Raw genomic sequence first — 22,000 nt, 5'->3', positions numbered from 1 at the left:
TCGGGGCTGCTTCAGTGACCTGCTCTGGTCCCCCGGTCTCTCCTGAGGAACAGTGTCCGGCAGCGTGGAAGTCGGAAGTGGGTCTGGGAGGGAATTGGGTAAATACTTGAACAGGGAAACATTTCCAGGGCTGGGGGGGTAAAGAGTAGTCGAGTGGATTTCTCTCGGTTGATGGCAGACTGGGAGGGTGCGCTGAGGTGCGTGTGCGAGAGGGGAGAAGGTGTGCGGTGCGCAGAGCTCCAAATGCGGTGTGTTTGGGGCACCCGTCGCGAGGGAAGGGGCTTTGGGACCAACGGGAAAAAATGGGGGTAGATTAGGAAACAAGGGGAAGGGTCTTGACTTTGGGACTGCTTCACGTTCAGCTGTCCGAGCAGGTTGGGGAGGGGAGTGCTCGCGAGTACGGGTTGCTCTCTCTTTCTAACCTGCCCTTAATCCTGCGACAGGGAAATCCGTGGTGCTGCAGAGATCCATTTCTTCCAGGATAAAGGAGCTACTCTCCATCCCGTGGGTTCCAGCCTCACTCAGGCCTCCATCCCTCCTCTGGATTCAGGTTCGTTTTGGACTTTAACCTGTAGCTCAGGCTGGACGAGTTGGGCACAGTGTGTAGCGTCTCTGATGTACTTTTCTTCCCCCGCCTCCCGAAAACGTTTAAAGTAGTCGGGCCCCTGCAGCGTTTAATCCGTTCACCAGAAACCATTCGGCCCGTCCTTGTTGGCCCTCCTCTCTCCCTATAGCCTTGTGCTGTGATTAACTTCCTATACCAGCCCACTTTACCCTGGCACTACTGAATGATCGCCGGCTCAAAGTTAGGTCCAGCATCTCGCCCTTGAACAGCTCGAAAGAAATCCCCCTCGTCCCTCTCTTAGTGGCAATTTTTTTAATGGAAGACTCCTCGTCACTAACTCCCCATCAGAGGAAACCGTCTTTTCCCAATATCATTTAATAAACCTCCCTATAATCTGCTCCTAATGTGTTTTCAACTTGCTCACGCAGTTGGCCAAATTCCCAACTTGTCAGCAGATTGTAATGTCACACTCCCTGCTCCCAAAACAACAACAACTTCATTGATGTAGTACCTTTAGATACAACACTTCAAACTTCCCTTTTGCTTTCGTTGCAGAGCTCTCGTCTGATGCAGAGGTTCCACACCCAGCCTCTCAGTTTACCTGACAACTATTCCAATGCAAAGACAATTCCGAAAGGTCTGTGGCATTTGCGCATCTTCAACGATTTGTAATTTTAGTTGGAGTTGGTGCCTAACCTGCGGAATCGGTTACCAGCTCACCTTCCTTGTCCCCGTCTCCTGATGTGCTCCTGGACCGAGAGTGTCCAGGCGGAGGCAGTTCTGGGAGAGTGGGGATTTTTCCTGGTTGGGTCGTCCTCGTCACGTTGTGCACTGTAGTGTGGCTGAGATTTCACATTCTCTCGAAGCTGTAGTTAACTGTCCCTTTGGCACCGTGACTCTGGGCTGCATATATTGATGAGCACTATTGCCAGCCGAGATAATGGGTAACTTGCCCGCCGGTGACACCGGGAGACTGACGGGGATTGATTCTCCACCTGCAGCTTGTATGATGAATCTCTCCTTTGCTCACTGCAATTGGCTGGAGAAATCGCCCTGTTTTAATCGGAGACGTTGCTGCAGTTCTGGCCGCGGGCTCCGTTTGCTGTCGTTTGTGAAGAGTTTTTAAGTAGACTCTGTAGACTGTTTGCTGCGGCGCGGGTGTTTAAACAGACTGCTCAGCAAATGGACTTTGCCGTACGTCCTGCTGTGGGCCCGACCCCGCGCCTCTCGCTCATTGAACGCAGCGGCGTCTGCAGAGGCTGTGCTGAAAGTGTGACGCGCTGCCGTCCGTGTCCTCTCGCCGTCCGACTCTCTGCGCTGCGTCGGGCTGACCGATTGCTTTTTTCTTTTTTTGCATCCTCTTTTATTTTCTTGTAGAAGTGAAGGAGTATTACGATCGGGACCTCCTGCCCGTCACTGCCCAGCCTTGCCAGCATTCCTTCGTTGCCACTTCTCTGCTGGAGCGGGCGCTGGCAGAGCTGAGCGCCGTTCAGGAGTGGGAGACGGAGTGGAACAGCCAGGGCCTGGTATCCCACCTTTCCCCAGAGGTACGTGACCCAGCACATTGCCAGGCCAACCGGAAGTCCCCTAGAATTGTAAGTGCTCCATCCTCTTTAAATAAAACTATGTAAACGGTTTCAGCCGTCACGGGGGAGCGGATCTGGTTGAACACGGGGGAACGCTTTGTCTGGATTCATCGTCTCCCTTGCAGAGGAACAATGAGCAGATGGGATCTTGGGCTTCATAAATAGAGGCACAAAAGGAGGGAGGTTAAGCTGAACCTTGATAAAAGCTCTGGTTAGGACACAACTGGAGTCCCACTTTGGGAAGGATGTGCGGGTCCTCGAGAGGGAGCAGAGGAGATTTACCGGGATGGTTCCTGGGATGAGGGATTTTAGTTCCAAGGTCTGGTTGAAAAAGTTGGGGTTGTTCCCCTTGGAGCAAAGGAGATTGAGGGGCGATTGAGTTCTGATGAAAGGTCACTGACCCGAAACGTTAACTCTGCTTCTCTCTCCACGGATGCTGCCTGAGCCGCTGAGTATGTCCCGCACTTTCTGTTTTTATTTCAGATTTCCAGCCTCTGCAGTATTTTGCTTTGTTTTTTTTTTGCGCTTGACGGGAGATTCGGTAGAGCTGCACAAGATTACGACAGGCGTAGATAAGGTAGACTCAGCAAGCTTGTTCCCGTGAACTAACGCTACAAGGACTAGGTGACATGGGTTGTAGATTTTGGGCAAGTGGGGGTGGCGGGGGTGTGAGGGAAAACAACATTTTTACGCAGCGGGTGATGCTGACCGGGAACTCGCTGCCCACGAGGGTGGTGGAAGCAGAGCCAATCAATGACTTCAAAAGAAAATTAGATGGGCACTTGAAGGAAGTAAACTCTCAGGGATTGAGGGGGGAAGTGGGACTGACGGGCTAGCACCATGGAGAGCCGGCATGGACTGAATGTTCTCCTTCGGCGCCCTATCTGACCAGAGGTGAAGGGATTCGTGGTGTTGGGTTACAGCTTTCTTCTCGGCTGCCTTCCTGGTGCCGTGCAGCTGGTTTGGGCTTTTGCACGCTTGGTTTCCGAAGTTGCTCTGCTTTCCGTTCTCAGCAATACAGAGCGAGAAAAGGCCAGCGGCTGCAGAAACGGCTTCGGGAGCACTTCCGGCAGTACGGTCCGCACGGCGCGGGGGCACAGAGCTCGCTGCCCCCAGCCGCTGATCTCCCGCAGGTCCTTCAATGCGTTGGCACTGGAAAGGCAGCCACTGTCGCCAAGGGCTCCCGTTTCACACGCACCGAGAAATTCACCTTCACACAGGTAGGAATGGGAATTGCCCAGAGATACTTACGCTGTGGGTTGCCCGATTTTTTTTTTTTATTCTCATGGGATGTGGGTGTCCATCCCCAATTGCCCTGGACAACTGAGTGTCTCGTTGGGCCATTTCAGAGGGGCAGTTAAGTGATCGCGAGGGAGAGCGGAGGTACTGTTGGTGGGTGGGGGGGTGCGGTTTGTGGAGGCGGCCATTGTGGCCGTTGAGGGGTGAAAGGGCTTGGATTCAATTCGGATTTTTTTTTTTGTGTGTGTCAAATTGAGCAGCGCCATCTTTGTTACTGGCAGCGGCCTGAGACGTCGCAGACGGCGCCGTTGCAGTAGAGGAGGCTGCATTTGCGCACGTGCCAGTGCTGCGCCACCTAGTGGCTGCATTGTCAGCAAACGCAGCCCAAGACTAACTGCTGCGCCTCGAGGAAGGGAGAGCAAATGGGCGAGGTTCTTAATGTTCTATAACGCGGCCGTTCTGGGGCTGACGCTTGGGGGCAGCTCGCCCGTACTCAGCACGCCCTCTGCTTGTTTGTACACAGGAGGCCGAGCACATGGTCCATCAGATGGCGGCAGTAGGCAATGCTTTATCGTCCTCGAGGGACTCCGAAGAGGTGAGGAGCCAATAAAGGGCAGGTTGCTTCAATGCAGTCAATACAGCTCTGATAACACTCTGCATACCTGCGTCTAAATCTAATCTAAATCTAACCCTCCTTCCAATCTCATAAAACCTCCTCTGATGAATGTCCAGCGAGGCCATATGGGTAGAACTTAGAAATAAGAAAGGGGTGATCACTTTGATGGGATTATACTACAGACCCCCTAATAGTCAGAGGGAAGTGGAGGAGCATATTGTAGAGAAATCACAGATAGGGGTAGGAATTATAGGGTTGTAATAGTAGGTGATTTTAACTTCCCTAATATTGACTGGGACTGCCTTAGTGCTAAGGGATCAGATGGGGAAGAATTTGCTAAGTGTGTCCAGGATAGTTTTCTGAAGCAGTATGTGGATGGCCCTACTAGAGAAGGGGCAACACTCGACCTCCTCTTGGGAAATGAGGATGGGCAGGTGGTTGATGTGTCAGTGGGGGAGCACTTTGGGACCAGTGACCATAACTCATAGCTTCAAGATAGTTACAGAAAAGGATAGGACTGGTCCTCAGGTTGAGGCCCTAAATTGGGGGAAGGCTAATTTTGATGGCATCAGACAGGAACTCTCAAAAGTTGAATGGGAGAGGCTGTTTACAGGTAAAGGGACGTCTGGCAAGTGGGAGGCTTTTAAAAGTGAGATAGGAAGAGTTCAGGGCCGGCATGTTCCTGTTAGATGGAAGGGCAAGGCTGGCAAGTTTAGGGAATCTTGGGTTACGAGGGTTATTGAGGGTCTGGTCAGGACAAAGAAGGAGGCATATGTCAGGTATAGACAGCTGGGATGGAGCGAGTCCCTCGGAGTACAGATGATGTAGGACTACACTTAAGAAGGAAATTAGGAGGGCGAAAAGGGGCCATGAGATTTCCCTGGCAGATCAGATAAAGGAGAATCCTAAAAGATTCTCTAACTATATTAAGAGTAAAAGGGTAGCTAGGGAGAGAGTAGGTCCCCTTAAGGATCAGTGTGGTAATCTATGTGTGGAGCCTTGGGAAATGGGCGAGGTCTTAAATGAATACTTCTTGTCTTTATTTACCGTGGAGAAGGTCATGGAAGCTAGTGAGTTCAAGGGAGGGGACACCGATATCCTGGAGCATATCAACATTACAAAGGAGGTGGTGTTGGAGGTTTTGAAGCGCATTAAGGTGGATAAATCCCCAGGGCCTGACCAGGTGTATCCTAGGATGCTATGGGAAGCAAGGGAGGAAATTGCTGGGGCCCTGGCAGAGATTTTTGTATCATCGTTAGCCACAGGTGAGGTACCGGAAGACTGGAGGATTGCTAATGTTGTGCCTTTATTTAAGAAGGGCAGCAGGGATAAGCCAGGGAACTACAGGCCGGTGAGCCTTACATCAGTGGTGGGAAAGTTAATGGAAGGGATTCTGAGAGACAGGATTTATATGCATCTGGAAAGGCATGGTCTGATTAGGGATAGTCAGCATGGCTTTGTGCGTGGGAAATCATGTCTCACGAATTTGATTGAGTTTTTCGAGGAGGTGACCAAGAGGATTGACGAGGGCAGGGCAATGGACGTTGTCTACATGGACTTTAGCAAGGCCTTTGACAAGGTCCTGCATGGTAGGCTGGTCCAGAAGGTTCGAACACATGGGATCCAGGGTGAACGAGCAAATTGGATACAAAATTGGCTTGGTGATAGGAGGCAGAGGGTGGTAGTGGAGGGTTGTTTTTCAGATTGGAGGCCGGTGTCCAGTGGTGTGCCGCAGGGACCGGTGCTGGGCCCTCTGTTTGTCATTTATATTAATGACTTGGATGTGAATGTAAGGGGCATGATTAGTAAGTTTGCAGATGACACCAACATTGTTGGTATAGTAGACAGTGAAGAAGGTTGTCTAAGGTTACAACAGGATATAGATCAACTGGGAAAGTGGGCACGGGATTGGCAAATGGAATTTAATGCAGACAAGTGTGAAGTGATGCATTTTGGGAAGTTAAACCAGGGCAGGACACATACAGTGAATGGCAGGGCCCTGGGGAGTGTTATTGAGCAGAGAGACCTTGGGATGCAAGTACATAGTTCCCTGAAAGTGGCAACACAGGTAGAGAGGGTGGTGAAGAAGGCATATGGCATGCTTGCCTTCATCGGCCGAGGCATTGAGTACAAGAGTTGGGATGTCATGTTACAGTTGTACATAACGTTGGTTAGGCCGCACTTGGAGTAGTGTGTGCAATTCTGGTCGCTGCACTACAGGAAAGATGTGATTAAGCTAGAGAGGGTGCAGAAAAGATTCACAAGCATGTTGCCTGGTTTGGAGGGCTTGAGTTATAAAGAGAGATTGGATAGGCTGGGTCTGTTTTCTCTGGAGCGAAGGAGGCTGAGAGGGGACATGATAGAGGTATATAAAATTATGAGAGGCATAGATTGGGTAGATAGCCAGAGTCTGTTTCCCATGGTAGGGGTGACTAAAACTAGAGGGCATAGATTTAAGGTGAGAGGGGGGAGGTTTAAAGGTGATCAAAGGGGTAAATTTTTCACACAAAGAATAGTGGGTATCTGGAATGAGCTGCCAGAGGAGGTGGTGGAGGCAGGAACAGTAGCGACATTTAGGAGGCATCTGGACAGATACTTGAATGAGCAAGGCATAGAGGGATAGGGAATTAATGCAGGCAGGCGGGATTAGTATAGATAGGCATTATGGTCGGCATGGACGTGGTGGGCCGAAGGGCCTGTTTCTATGCTGTACGACTCTATGACTTGCTAAACCCTTAGCCGGACTTCCTCTAGGTGAACGATGGAGTAAAGAGTGAGGACAGTAATTGATTTTTGGGAAGGTATAGGCTGGTTCAATGGACAGATGAGGAAAGGCAATGTGAATTAATCGGTACAGTTTTAAAGAGGGTGCAAGAACAGACACCTGGGGGATGTACATCGACAAATATATGAAGATGGCGATACAATTTAAAACAAACAAAGCAGAGGGGATCTGCAGCTTTATTAAGAGAGGCGTCGAGTACAAAAACCAGAAAGTGATGCTGAACTGTTATAGAACACTGGTTCGGCCCCAACTAGAGTATTGTGTCCAATTCTGGGCCCCGCACTTTAGGAAGGATGTTGCAGCCTTGGGGAGGGAGTGGAGGGAGATTTATTGCAACAGTTCCAAGGATGAGAGACTTCAGTTCCGTGGAGAGACCGGGAGAAGCTGGGGCTGCTCTCCTTGGAGCAGAGCAGGTTAAGGGGAGATTTAATCGGGGCGTTCAAAATCAGGAAGGGATTTGATCGCATAAATCAGGAGAAACTGTTCCCAGTGGCAGGAGGGTCGGGAACCAGAGGGACACAGACCGGGTAAGGGTGTAACCAGCTCGGTGGGGTGGAGGGGGGGGGGGGGTGCTGAATGGGCCTCCTCCTGTTCGATCACGGTGGACGTTCAAAGGAGGGTAAAATGGCTGGTTAATGTCACATTGGTTGCTTTATTTACAGGACGTTAAGGCTCAACAGGAGAAAGAGATGAGATCGCTTCACCAGCAGCTGGATCAGTTAACTGTGAGGTTTGAAGAGGTCGCCGAGGACATGAAACATTTGACGGTGAACATCACTCAGGTATTGAACAGTGGTTTGCGTGGAAATCGGTCGTTACGAGCAATATCCCTCCTCTCCCAGTCGGATCGGGATTCCTAATAGCAAGCAGCGGTTTCCTGTTAATATCCTGAAATCTGGCGGTGGTTTTCCTCCAGGTTGAAGAGGAGGTCCGCCTGGCCGATCAGACAAATGCTGAGAAGGAAGAGCTGATGAAAGTTAAACAGCGGACACTGGAGCTGCTACCCGACGCGGAGAATAATTTGATGAAGTTGCAGGTGAGCTTCGCGGAGAGAAGTCTTTGTCGTGCCCTGGAGGTGATATTTCCCGGAGCTGGGATTGTTCGTTCCTCGGCTGTGAGGGGTCACGATTAGATTGATGGAGCCCGGACCGTGCTCTCTAGGAAATGGATCTGTCCGTCTGCAGCACTGGGTATTGGGTTCAGTTCAATCCAAAACTGGCTGCACAGGAATCCACGTGTTAGTTCATGTGTGGCCAGGGTTACGGGAGTCTGACCCCTGGGGGTAGGGGTGTCATTGCTGCGATACAGGAATGTCACCCCTTAAGTGGGGGACGGTCAGAGTTATTGCTGGGGTGACAGGATCGTGACACTTGGGGAGGGGAGGGACGGCCCGTCCGATACTCCCTCGATGCTGCCCCTCCAACGCTGCCAAGGCTGCAGCTGGGATGTGTGCCCGCTGTCGGTCACTGCGGGGAAGGACTGAGCAGCGCGCGTTGACGGATTGGTACTCGCTTAAGCGGTCGCTGTTTTTCCACCCAGGGCCTTATCGAAAGCAGCGCTCATCGAATCGTAAACCTGGCCAGCCAGTGGGAGAAGCATCGGGTGCCCCTCATCGAAGAGCATCGCAGGCTGAAGGAGCTCATGGATAATCGCGAGGTAATGTTCCAGTTAGTGAGCTGCACCTGAAACCCTGAGCCCCCGCGCACCTCGTCACCCCCCCCCCCCCCCCCCCCCCCCCCCCCCCCCCCGTCCCCCACCGGGTCTGATCCCGGACGAGCCCCCGTCCCCCACCGGGTCTGATCCCGGACGAGCCCCACCCAACAATCCTGGTCTGACGCCAAGTGGAACCACACCCTTCCTGGTCCAAATTTGGGCGGGACCAAGCCCCCCCCACTGCCACCGGTCTGATGCATCCCCAGATATAAATGCTATTACATGGGTACCCCCACATCCCAGCAACGCCCCGGTTTGAAATGGGCTAAAATTAGCGCAGTCGCCCCCACCCCTGAATCCGATTGGTCCATCCCTTCAGCGTTGGAATGGAAAAGCCCTCCGAATGCGGGGCGCTCCTCAGAATTGACAGAAACCCGCGTTGCGCGAGGGAAGCAGTGACCTTCCCACACTCCCTTTTGCTTCTCAATCGTTCCCTTCCCTCCCCTCCCCCGACAGCTGGAGTCATCGCGGAAACTGGTGGAGATTAAAGGGATACACGAGAAGATAAAGCTGTCCGCTGAAGATCTGAAGAGGAATGAGGTCGTGTACAAGCAGCTTGTGAGTATGATTAATCTCCCTTTGACCTGAGAGTTTGGAAGGTTCACCCCCCGGTCTCTCGCCCGCGGTCCATCCGACGGGAACTGCCCTGCTTCGGTGATGGCACCAGGCAGAGACAGTCGATAGGGCGGTGCTGGTGGAGGGATGGGACTGAGGGCGGGCTGTGTTGGGGATGGGGGGGGTGCGGAACCAGGGGGGTGGGAGGGGCTACGCTTGTGTTGTGGGGAGGGGCGATACTGGCAGAGGGGAGGGACCTTTCCCTGGTGCAGCCGTGCTGAAGCTAACCACTGACAGGACAGAGGTGTGATGCTGAAATTGTTGCGTTGGCCGGGTGCGATTGGGATCTCTGGTTGGGTTTTTGGGGCGGAGGGGGAGGGGCTCCAGCTGGTCGTGGGATTCAGGCTGGTGCGGCGTTCCTGCAAGCCGGGCGTAAAAAAAAAACCTTTTTTCCGATTTGCAGTTGACGGAATATGAAAGTCTCCCGAAAGAGGTCGCCCGCTCCGCCTACACGCACAGGATACTGGAGATCGTGGGGAACGTCAAAAAGCAGAAGGAGGACATCACCAAGGTACGCTGTGACGCGTGGAAATCGGAGCCCTCCCTCCCTCAATCCCCTGGGGGTAAAATCCCAGCAGCCGATACAAACTGGAGCCTCCATTTCCCCGCCACGCTCTCTCTTTTTAAATGTGATGTGTTTGCTGTTCTCTCAGGTCCTGTCCGACACGAAGGAGCTACAGAAAGAAATCAATAGCTTGACGGGGAAACTGGAACGGACGTTTGCCGTCACGGATGAGCTGGTGTTTAAGGTATGGCTGGCAGCGGAGATGCAAGAACCGCAGAGAACGGGATGCGCTCCTGTTGTCCCCGCTGTGACCAGGAGCAGGAACAGCTGCTGAGAACGCTGGCTTTGTGACTGCACCCACTCTGGGTCACTGCCTGGCCTGGTGGCTATATCAACTGAGGGAGGGAGGGGGGGGACTGTTGGGGGTGTGATGTGGGGCGGGGGGGTGGGGGGGTCGGTGATAGCAGACGTTGCGGGGATTTGGGTTTAAGGCTACGTTTCCTTGACAAATTGAGCGGTGCCATCATTGTTACTGGCAGCTGCCTGAGACGTTGCCGACGGTGACATTTCAGTGGAGGAGGCTGCCTTTGCGCGTGTGCCAGTACTGCGCCACCTTGTGGTTGCGTTGTCAGCAAACGCAGCCATTGTAATTGAAGCCAGTCTCCCAGGAAATGACTCCTGCCAAGTGGACAGAAATGTAACTGCAGGAACAAAATGAAGAGGTGTCTTTGCACTCACAGGGGAGGGATTGGAGAGTGTCTCGGTCTCACTGTCTGTCCCTGTCCGCCTCTCCCCGTTGTCTTATTGTGTTGCTGATGTTGCGTTTTCTTTTCTTCAGGATGCTAAACGCGATGAGTCGGTTCGGAAGGCGTACAAGTACTTGGCTGCTCTGCATGAGGTACAGACGTAAATGTCAAACTTTGTTCACCGGTCTCCCCGATGAATGATCTCACAGCCATCGGAGCAGAACAACACAGCCCTGATCTCGGCAGCTCGTGTGGAGAGAGAGAAACTGCGTTAACCTGGTGAAAGATCACCGACCGGAAACGTTAACTCGGTTTCTCTTTCCACAGGTCTTGCCTGGCCTGCTGCGTATTTCCAACATCTTGTTTTTTTGATTTCCAACATCTGTGGTATTTCTCTTTTATACAACACTATTCTCACTGCACTGATAGTTTAGTTTAGTTTAGAGATACAGCACTGAAACAGGCCCTTCGGCCCACCGGGTCTGTGCCGACCATCAACCACCCATTTATGCTAATCCTACACTAATCCCAGTGAGGTGCAATGACCTCTCCCACCGACAAAGGCAACCCGTGGCGCCCAGTTTCTACGCCAATTTATCTGGACTTATAACCCGTAACTGCTGCCTTCCGTGTTGTTTCAGTCGCTGTGAAGCAACTATGGAGTGACCTCTCCATGGCGCATGCCTGGGCAAATTTATGGAGGTTGAGAGTTGCCCAGTTGTCAAAACCCCCCTCTCGGCCTTTCTGGTGGGGTCCAAAGGAGTGCAGGACACGACGTTTGGCACCAGTATGGCTGCAGGAACTGCCGGAAACATGCCAAAGGTGACACATGACCGCCTACGGGGTTCCGCTCCGGTTTGCCTCAAACCGGGCAGCCCCCGGTCAATAAGGTTCTGTCCCGCCACAGTCTGCCTGCTTCAATGGGTGCTTGGAGCTCAGGGTCATTGCCCGAAAGGTGGACTGATACACCGCACCAAACAACATGAAAAAAGGAAAGAAGGTACCAGCCCTTCGCTTTGCAAGCTGGAACGTCAGAACTATGTGTCCTGGCCTGTCGGAAGACCTTACACAAATCAACGATTCTCGGAAGACCGCCATCATTAACAACGAGCTCAGTAGACTCAATGTGGACATTGCAGCACTTCAGGAGACTCGCCTCCCCGCGAGTGGCTCTCTAGCAGAGCAAGACTACACCTTCTTCTGGCAGGGCAGGGATCCTGAAGAACCAAGACAGCATGGAGTGGGCTTCGCCATCAGAAACTCCTTGCTCAGCATGATAGAGCCTCCCTCAAATGGCTCGGAACGCATACTGTCCATCCGACTGCTCACCACCTCTGGTCCAGTACACCTACTCAGCATCTATGCTCCAACACTCTGTTCCGCACCTGAAGCTAAAGACCAGTTCTATGAACAACTCCATAACATCATTAGCAGCATCCCCAACACCGAACACCTATTCCTGCTGGGGGACTTTAATGCCAGGGTTGGGGCCGACCATGACTCATGGCCCTCCTGCCTTGGGCGCTATGGCGTTGGAAGGATGAATGAGAACGGGCAGAGACTGCTTGAGTTGTGTACCTATCATAACCTCTGCATCACCAACTCGTTCTTTCACACTAAACCCTGTCACCAGGTTTCATGGAGGCACCCAAGATCACGTCGTTGGCACCAGCTAGACCTCATTGTCACAAGGCGAGCCGCCTTAAACAGTGTTCAAATCACACGCAGCTTCCACAGTGCGGACTGCGACACCGACCACTCCCTGGTGTGCAGCAATGTTAGACTCAGACCAAAGAAGTTGCATCATTCCAAGCAGAAGGGCCACCCGCGCATCAACACGAGCAGAATTTCTCACCCACAGCTGTTACAAAAATTTCTAAATTCACTTGTAACAGCCCTTCAAAACACTCCCACAGGGGATGCTGAGACCAAGTGGGCCCACATCAGAGACGCCATCTATGAGTCAGCTTTGACCACCTACGGCAAAAGTGCGAAGAGAAATGCAGACTGGTTTCAATCTCATAATGAAGAGCTGGAACCTGTCATAGCCGCTAAGCGCATTGCACTTTTGAACTACAAGAAAGCCCCCAGCGATTTAACATCCGCAGCACTTAAAGCAGCCAGAAGTACTGCACAAAGAACAGCTAGGCGTTGCGCAAACGACTACTGGCAACACCTATGCAGTCATATTCAGCTGGCCTCAGACACCGGAAACATCAGAGGAATGTATGATGGCATGAAGAGAGCTCTTGGGCCAACCATCAAGAAGATCACCCCCCTCAAATCTAAATCGGGGGACATAATCACTGACCAACGCAAACAGATGGACCGCTGGGTTGAGCACTACCTAGAACTGTACTCCAGGGAGAATGCTGTCACTGAGACTGCCCTCAATGCAGCCCAGCCTCTACCAGTCATGGATGAGCTGGACATACAGCCAACCAAATCGGAACTCAGTGATGCCATTGATTCCCTAGCCAGCGGAAAAGCCCCTGGGAAGGACAGCATTACCCCTGAAATAATCAAGAGTGCCAAGCCTGCTATACTCTCAGCACTACATGAACTGCTATGCCTGTGCTGGGACGAGGGAGCAGTACCCCAGGACATGCGCGATGCCAACATCATCACCCTCTATAAAAACAAAGGTGACCGCGGTGACTGCAACAACTACCGTGGAATCTCCCTGCTCAGCATAGTGGGGAAAGTCTTTGCTCGAGTCGCTCTGAACAGGCTCCAGAAGCTGGCCGAGCGCATCTACCCTGAGGCACAGTGTGGCTTTCGTGCAGAGAGATGGACTATTGACATGCTGTTCTCCCTTCGTCAGATACAGGAGAAATGCCGTGAACAACAGATGCCCCTCTACATTGCTTTCATTGATCTCACCAAAGCCTTTGACCTCGTCAGCAGACGTGGTCTCTTCAGACTACTAGAAAAGATCGGATGTCCACCAAAGCTACTAAGTATCATCACCTCATTCCATGACAATATGAAAGGCACAATTCAACATGGTGGCTCCTCATCAGAGCCCTTTCCTATCCTGAGTGGTGTGAAACAGGGCTGTGTTCTCGCACCCACACTTTTTGGGATTTTCTTCTCCCTGCTGCTTTCACATGCGTTCAAATCCTCTGAAGAAGGAATTTTCCTCCACACAAGATCAGGGGGCAGGTTGTTCAACCTTGCCCGTCTAAGAGCGAAGTCCAAAGTACGGAAAGTCCTCATCAGAGAACTCCTCTTTGCTGACGATGCTGCTTTAACATCTCACACTGAAGAATGCCTGCAGAGTCTCATCGACAGGTTTGCGTCTGCCTGCAATGAATTTGGCCTAACCATCAGCCTCAAGAAAACGAACATCATGGGGCAGGATGTCAGAAATGCTCCATCCATCAATATTGGCGACCACGCTCTGGAAGTGGTTCAAGAGTTCACCTACCTAGGCTCAACTATCACCAGTAACCTGTCTCTAGATGCAGAAATCAACAAGCGCATGGGTAAGGCTTCCACTGCTATGTTCAGACTGGCCAAGAGAGTGTGGGAAAATGGGGCACTGACACGGAACACAAAAGTCCGAGTGTATCAGGCCTGTGTCCTCAGTACCTTGCTCTACGGCAGCGAGGCCTGGACAACGTATGCCAGCCAAGAGCGACGTCTCAATTCATTCCATCTTCGCTGCCTTCGGAGAATACTTGGCATCAGGTGGCAGGACTATATCTCCAACACAGAAGTCCTTCAAGCGGCCAACATCCCCAGCTTATACACACTACTGAGTCAGCGGCGCTTGAGATGGCTTGGCCATGTGAGCCGCATGGAAGATGGCAGGATCCCCAAAGACACATTGTACAGCGAGCTCGCCACTGGTATCAGACCCACCGGCCGTCCATGTCTCCGTTATAAAGACGTCTGCAAACGCGACATGAAATCGTGTGACATTGATCACAAGTCGTGGGAGTCAGTTGCCAGCATTCGCCAGAGCTGGCGGGCAGCCATAAAGACAGGGCTAAATTGTGGCGAGTCGAAGAGACTTAGTAGTTGGCAGGAAAAAAGACAGAGGCGCAAGGGGAGAGCCAACTGTGCAACAGCCCCAACAAACAAATTTCTCTGCAGCACCTGTGGAAGAGCCTGTCACTCCAGAATTGGGCTTTATAGCCACTCCAGGCGCTGCTTCACAAACCACTGACCACCTCCAGGCGCGTATCCATTGTCTCTCGAGATAAGGAGGCCCAAAAAGAAGAACACTAATCCCATATTCCTACCACATCCCCACCTGTCCCTATATTTCCCTACCACCTACCTATACTAGGGGCAATTTATAATGGCCAATTTACCTACCAACCTGCAAGTCTTTTGGCTTGTGGGAGGAAACCGGAGCACCCGGAGAAAACCCACGCAGACACAGGGAGAACTTGCAAACTCCACACAGGCAGTACCCGGAATCGAACCCGGGTCGCTGGAGCTGTGAGGCTGCAGTGCTAACCACTGCGCCACTGTGCCGCCTAGGATGGGGGTCAGTCTGTAATGGGTTGTGGGACAGTGTGTATGTGTCAGTGTCAGTCCTGTAATGGGATGTGGGACAGTGAGCGTGGGAGGGTCAGTCTTGAAATGGGATGTGGGAGGGTCAGTCTTGAAATGGCATGTGGGTGGGTCAGTCTTGAAATGGGATGAGGGATGGTCAGTCCTGTAATGAGCGTAGGACAGTGTGTGTGTTGGGGGGGTAAGAGTAGTGGGGGATGTGGGAGGGTCAGTCCTGTAATGAGACGTAGGACAGTGTTTGTGTTGTGGGGGATGTGGGTGGGTCTGTCCTGTAATGGGATGTGGGAGGGTCTGTCCTGTAGTGGGATGTGGGAGGGTCTGTCCTGTAGTGGGATGTGGGAGGGTCTGTCCTGTAGTGGGATGTGGGAGGGTCTGTCCTGTAGTGGGATGTGGGAGGGTCTGTCCTGTAGTGGGATGTGGGAGGGTCTGTCCTGTAGTGGGATGTAGGACAGTGTGTGTGTTGGGGGGGTAAGAGTAGGGGGGGGGGGGGGGTGTCAGTCCTGTAATGGGATTTTAAAGCAATGTGTTCATGCAGATTTACTGGACACTGACCATTGCTGACTGACCACAAACATCCGAGAATGTGAACTGAATTATAACATTACAGCAGCTGTTTTTTACAGTTTCTGCCGCACTGTTTCTGATCTGCTCTCTGTCTGTATTTTGTAGAACTGCAATCACCTGATTCAGACAATCGAGGACACTGGGACAATCATGAGGGAAGTCCGAGATTTGGAGGAGCAGGTGAGGAACACTGTGCCTGTGAGGCTTTCACACTCGGAGTGTTGTCAATGTTCCTCAGATACTGAAGCAGTCCGTGCAGAAATGCAGCAAGACCTGGACAGTATCCAGGCTTGGGCTGATAAGTGGCAAGTAACATTCGCGCCACACAAGTGCCAGGCAATGACCATCTCCAACAAGAGAGAATCTAACCATCTCCCCTTGACGTTTACCATCGCTGAATCCCCTGCTATCAACATCCTGGGGGTCACCATTGACCAGAAACTGAACATAGTGGCACAGTGGCGCAGTGGTTAGCACCGCAGCCTCACAGCTCCAGCGACCCGGGTTCAATTCCTGGTACTGCCTGTGTGGAGTTTGCAAGTTCTCCCTGTGTCTGCGTGGGTTTCCTCCGGGTGCTCCGGTTTCCTCCCACATGCCAAAGACTTGCAGGTTGATAGGTAAATTGGCCATTAGAAATTGCCCCTAGTATAGGTAGGTGGTAGGGAAAATATAGGGACAGGTGGGGATGTGGTAGGAATATGGGATTAGTGTAGGATTAGTATAAATGGGTGGTTGATGGTCGGCACAGACTCGGTGGGCCGAAGGGCCTGTTTCAGTGCTGTATCTCTAAACTAAACATAAATACTGTAGCTACAAGAGCAGGTCAGAGGCTGGGAATCCTGCAGTGAGGAACTCACCTACTGACTCCCCAAAGCCTGTCCACCATCTACAAGGCACAAGTCAGGAGTGTGATGGAATACTCTCCATTGGCCTGGATGGGTGCAGCTCCAACAACACTCTGAGTCGTACAGCATAGAAACAGGCCCTTCGGCCCACTGTGTCCATGCCGACCATAATGCCTATCTATACTAATCCCACCTGCCTGCATTAATTCCATATCCCTCTATGCCTTGCTCATTCAAGTGGATGTGGTGTATATGGATTTCAGTAAGGCGTTTGATAAAGTTCCCCACGGTAGGCTATTGCAGAAAATACGGAAGTATGGGATTGAAGGTGATTTAGTGCTTTGGATCAGAGATTGGCTAGCTGAAAGAAGACAGAGGGTGGTGGTTGATGGCAAATGTTCATCCTGGAGTTTAGTTACTAGTGGTGTACCGCAAGGTTCTGTTTTGGGGCCACTGCTGTTTGTCATTTTTATAAATGACCTGGATGAGGGTGTAGAAGGGTGGGTTAGTAAATTTGCGGATGACACGAAGGTCGGTGGAGTTGTGGATAGTGCCGAAGGATGTTGTAGGTTACAGAGGGACATAGATAGGCTGCAGAGCTGGGCTGAGAGATGGCAAATGGAGTTTAATGCGGAAAAGTGTGAGGTGATTCACTTTGGAAGGAGTAACAGGAATGCGGAGTACTGGGCTAATGGGAAGATTCTTGGTAGTGTAGATGAGCAGAGAGATTTTGGTGTCCAGGTACATAAATCCCTGAAAGTTGCCACCCAGGTTAATAGGGCTGTTCAGAAGGCATATGGTGTGTTAGCTTTTATTAGTAGGGGGATCGAGTTTCGGAGCCACGAGGTCACTGCTGCAGCTGTACAAAACTCTGGTGCGGCCGCACCTGGAGTATTGCGTGCAGTTCTGGTCACCACATTATAGGAAGGATGTGGAAGATTTGGAAAGGCTGCAGAGGAGATTTACTAGGATGTTGCCTGGTATGGAGGGAAGGTCTTACGAGGAAAGGCTGAGGGACTTGAGGTTGTTTTCGTTAGAGAGAAGGAGGAGGAGAGGTGACTTAATGGAGACATATAAGATAATCAGAGGGTTAGATAGGGTGGATAGTGAGAGTCTATTTCCCCGGATGGTGATGGCAAACACGAGGGGACATAGCTTTAAGTTGAGGGGTGATAGATATAGGACAGGATGTGAGAGGTAGTTTCTTTACTCAGAGAGTAGTAGGGGCGTGGAATGCCCTGCCTGCAACAGTAGTAGACTCGCCACTTTAAGGGCATTTAAGTGGTCATTGGATAGACATATGGATGAAATAGGAATAGTGTAGGTCAGATGGTTTCACAGGTCGGCGCAACATCGAGGGCCGAAGGGCCTGTACTGCGCTGTATGTTCTATGTACCTGTCCAGATGCCTCTTAAATGTTGCTACTGTTCCTGCCTCCACCACCTCCTCTGGCAGCTCATTCCAGATACCCCACTATTCTTTGTGAAAAATTTACCCCTATGATCACCTTTAAAGCTCCTCCCTCTCACCTTAAATCTATGCCCTCTAGTTTTAGTCACCCCTACCATGGGAAACAGACTCTGGCTATCTACCCTATCTATGCCTCTCATCATTTTATATACCTCTATCATGTCCCCTCTCGGCTCCTTTGCTCCAGGGAAAACAGACCCAGCCGATCCAATCTCTCTTTATAACTCAAGCCCTCCAAACCAGGCAACGTCCTTGTGAATCTTTTCTGCACCCTCTCCAGCTTAATCACATCTTTCCTGTAGTGCGGTGACCAGAACTGCACACAGTACTCCAAATGCGGCCTAACCAACGTTATGTACAACTGGAACATGACGTCCCAACTCTTGTACTCAATGCCTCGGCTGATGAAGGCAAGCATGCCATACGCCTTCTTCACCACCCTGTCTACCTGTGTTGCCACTTTCAGGGAACTATGTACTTGCACCCCAAGGTCTCTCTGCTCGACAACACTCCCCAGGGCCCTGCCCTTCACTGTATATGCCCTGCCCTGGTTTAACTTCCCAAAATGCATCACTTCGTACTTGTCTGCATTAAATTCCATTTGCCACTCCCTTGCCCACTTTCCCAGTTGATCTATATCCTGTTGTAACCTTAGACAACCTTCTTCACTGTCCACTATACCACCGATTTGGTGTCATCTGCAAACTTACTAATCATGCCCCTTACATTCACATCCAAGTCATTAATATATATGACAAACAACAGAGGGCCCAGCACCGATCCCTGTGGCACACCACTGGTCACCGGCCTCCAATCTGAAAAACAACCCTCCACTACCGCCCTCTGCCTCCTATCACCAAGCCAATTTTGTATCAATTTGCTAGCTCACCCTGGATCCCATGTGTTCGAACCTTCTGGACCAGCCTACCATGCGGGACCTTGTCAAAGGCCTTGCTAAAGTCCATGTTGACAACATCCATCGCCCTGCCCTCGTCAATCCTCTTGGTCACCTCCTCGAAAAACTCAATCAAATTCGTGAGACATGATTTCCCACGCACAAAGCCATGCTGACTATCCCTAATCAGACCATGCCTTTCCAGATGCATATAAATGCTGTCTCTCAGAATCCCTTCCATTAACTTTCCCACCACTGATGAAAGGCTCACCGGCCTGTAGTTCCCTGGCTTATCCCTGCTGCCCTTCTTAAATAAAGGCACAACATTAGCTATCCTCCAGTCTTCCGGTACCTCACCTGTGGCTAACGATGATACAAAAATCTCTGCCAGGGCCCCAGCAATTTCCTCCTTGCTTCCCATAGCATCCTAGGATACACCTGGTCAGGCACTGGGGATTTATCCACCTGAATGCGCTTCAAAACCTCCAACGCCTCCTCCTTTGTAATGTTGATCTGCTCCAGGATATCGCTGTTCCCTCCCTTGAAATCATTAGCTTCCATGACCTTCTCCACGTAAATACGGACAAGAAGTCTTCATTTTATACCACCTCCATTTCCTGTGGCTCCACACACAGATTACCACACTGATCCTTAAGGGACCTACTCTCTCCCTAGCTACCCTTTTACTCTTAATATAGTTAGAGAATCTTTTAGGATTCTCCTTTATCTGATCTGCCAGGGAAATCTCATGGCCCCTTTTCGCCCTCCTAATTCCCTTAAGTGTAGCCCTACATCATCTGTACTCCGAGGGACTCGCTCGATCCCAGCTGCCTTTACCTGACATATGCCTCCTTCTTTGTCCTGACCAGACCCTCAATATTCCTCGTCATCCAAGGTTCCCTAAACTTGCCAGCCTTGCCCTTCCATCTAACAGGAACATGTCGGCCCTGAACTCTTCCTATCTCACTTTTAAAAGCCTCCCACTTGCCAGACGTCCCTTTACCTGTAAACAGCCTCTCCCATTCAACTTTTGAGAGTTCTTGTCTGATGCCATCGAAATTAGTGTTCCCCAATTTAGGATTTCAATCTGAGAACCAGTCCTATCCTTTTCCATAACTATCTTGAAGCTAATAGAGTTATGGTCACTGGTCCCAAAGTGCTCCCCCACTGACACATGAACCACCTGCCCAGCCTCATTTCCCAAGAGGAGGTCGAGTGTAGCCCCTTCTCTAGTAGGGCCATCCACATACTGCTTCAGAAGACTATCCTGGACACACTTAACAAATTCTTCCCCATCTGATCCTTAGCACTAAGGCAGTCCCAGTCAATATTAGGGAAGTTAACATCACCTACTATTACAACCCTATAATTCCTACACCTATCTGTGATTTCCCTACATATATGCTCCTCCAATTCCCTCTGACTATTGGGGGCCTATAGTATAATCCCATCAAAGTGATCACCCCTTTCTTATTTCTAAGTTCTACCCATATGGCCTCGCTGGTCGTTCCCCCCAGGATATCCTCTCTAAGTAATGCCGTGATGTCCTCCCTAATCAATAGTGCAACTCCCCCTCCTCTCTTACCTCCGCCTCCGTCACGCCGGAAGGATCAGTACCCCGGAACATTGAGCTGCCAGTCCTGCCCATCCCTCAACCACATTTCCGTAATAGCTATAATATCTCAATCCCATGTACCGATCCATGCTCTGAGTTCATCTGCCTTACCTGTAAGGCTTCTTGCATTAAAGTAAATGCAGTTTAGTCTACCAGACCTTCCACACTCCCTGTCCTGCCCCTGTCCGGCCTGCCTACTGGACTTGCTTGCTTTAACCTTTACATTTGCCTCCACTATCTCATCGGAGAGACTACTACTTTGGGTCCCACCCCCCTGCACGACTAGTTTAAACCCTCCCGAGTAGTACTAGCAAACCTCCCCACAAGGATATTGCTTCCCCTCCAGTTCAGATGCAACCCGTCCTTCTTGTACAGGTCACCTCTGCACCAGAAGAGATCTCAATGATCCAAGTAGCTGAAGCCCTCCCGCCTCCACCAGCTCTTCAGCCAGGCGTTCATTTGCCTTATCCTCCTATTCCTACCCTCACTAGCACGTGACACAGGGAGTAATCCTGAGATTACAACCCTAGAGGTCCTGCTTTTTAACCTTCTGCCGAACTCCCTATATTCACTTTGCAGACCTCATCTCTCTTCCTGCCTATGTCGTTAGTACCAATATGGACCACGACCTCTGTCTGCTCACCCTCCCCTTTCAGAATGTCCTGCAGCTGCTCTGAGACATCCTTGACCCTAGCACCAGGGAGGCAACATACCATCCTGGAGTCTTGTTTGCGGCCACAGAAACGCCTATCTGCCCCCATTACAATAGAATCCCCTATCACTGGAGCTCTTCCACTCCTTTTCCTCCCCTGCTGTGCAGCAGAGCCCTCCGTGGTGCCATGAACTTCGCTGTTGCTGCTTTCCTCTGGGAGGTCATCCCCCCCCCCCCCCCCAACAGTATCCAAAGCGGTATATCTGTTTGAAAGGGGGATGGCCACAGGGGACTCCTGCACTACCTGCCTGCGCCTACTACTCTGTCTGGTGGTCACCCATCCCTTTTCTGCCTGTGCACCCATTACCTGCGGTGTGACCACCTCACTAATCGTGCTATCCACAACATCCTCAGCATCGCGGATGCTCCACAGTGAATCCACCCGCAGCTCCAGCTCCGTAATGCGGGTAGCCAGTAGCTGCAGCTGGATACACTTCCTGTACACATGGTTGTCAGGGACACTGGAAGCGTCCCTGATTTCCCACATCGCGCAGGAGGAGCAGATCACGGGGCTGAGCTCTCCTGCCATGACTTACCTTTAAATTAATTTAGTTACTCCCTTTAAAATACTAATGACACTAGGGGTCTTGTTCTACTCCAAACACTACCACTACAATCTGAAGTCCTTAATAAATTACTCTAATTTAAGTAGTACTATTCACCTCATCACTTGAGGTTTTTTTAAAAAAACTGTCCCCCTTCAATCTGCTTGGCACTCCCTCCACCACCGACGCACAGTGGCAGCAGTGTGTACCATCTACAAGATGCACTGCAGCAATGCACCAAGGCTCCTTAGATAGCACTTTCCAAACCCCCGACCTCTACCACCTCGGAGAACAAGGGCAGCAAATACATGGGAACACCACCATTTGCAAGTTCCCCTCCAACCCCTCCAAGTCACGCACCATCCTGACTTGGAACTATATTGGCCGTTCCTTCACTGTCACTGGGTCAAAATCCCGGAACTCCCTCACTAACAGCACTGTGGGTGCACCTACCCCA

General features: G+C 51.3%; 1 protein-coding gene across 1 annotated transcript in view; it reads left to right on the top strand.

Moving 5' to 3' along the window:
• Positions 1 to 442: 442 nt before the first annotated feature.
• LOC137360038 (uncharacterized) overlaps positions 443 to 22,000 on the top strand; it is a gene marked incomplete at its 5' end in the record, with an annotated part of 33,945 nt that continues 12,387 nt past the window's right edge. The window contains 13 exon segments of the mRNA XM_068025625.1: positions 443 to 550; positions 1,121 to 1,202; positions 1,943 to 2,112; positions 3,165 to 3,371; positions 3,914 to 3,985; positions 7,454 to 7,573; positions 7,708 to 7,827; positions 8,331 to 8,447; positions 8,961 to 9,062; positions 9,523 to 9,630; positions 9,773 to 9,868; positions 10,463 to 10,522; positions 15,567 to 15,873. Of these exon segments, the coding sequence (XP_067881726.1) occupies positions 443 to 550; positions 1,121 to 1,202; positions 1,943 to 2,112; positions 3,165 to 3,371; positions 3,914 to 3,985; positions 7,454 to 7,573; positions 7,708 to 7,827; positions 8,331 to 8,447; positions 8,961 to 9,062; positions 9,523 to 9,630; positions 9,773 to 9,868; positions 10,463 to 10,522; positions 15,567 to 15,873 (1,669 nt within the window).

Source organism: Heterodontus francisci, unplaced genomic scaffold (assembly GCF_036365525.1).
Source record: "Heterodontus francisci isolate sHetFra1 unplaced genomic scaffold, sHetFra1.hap1 HAP1_SCAFFOLD_683, whole genome shotgun sequence".
NCBI classification, from domain to species: domain Eukaryota; kingdom Metazoa; phylum Chordata; class Chondrichthyes; order Heterodontiformes; family Heterodontidae; genus Heterodontus; species Heterodontus francisci.
This window is presented reverse-complemented; position numbering and strand designations above follow the sequence as displayed.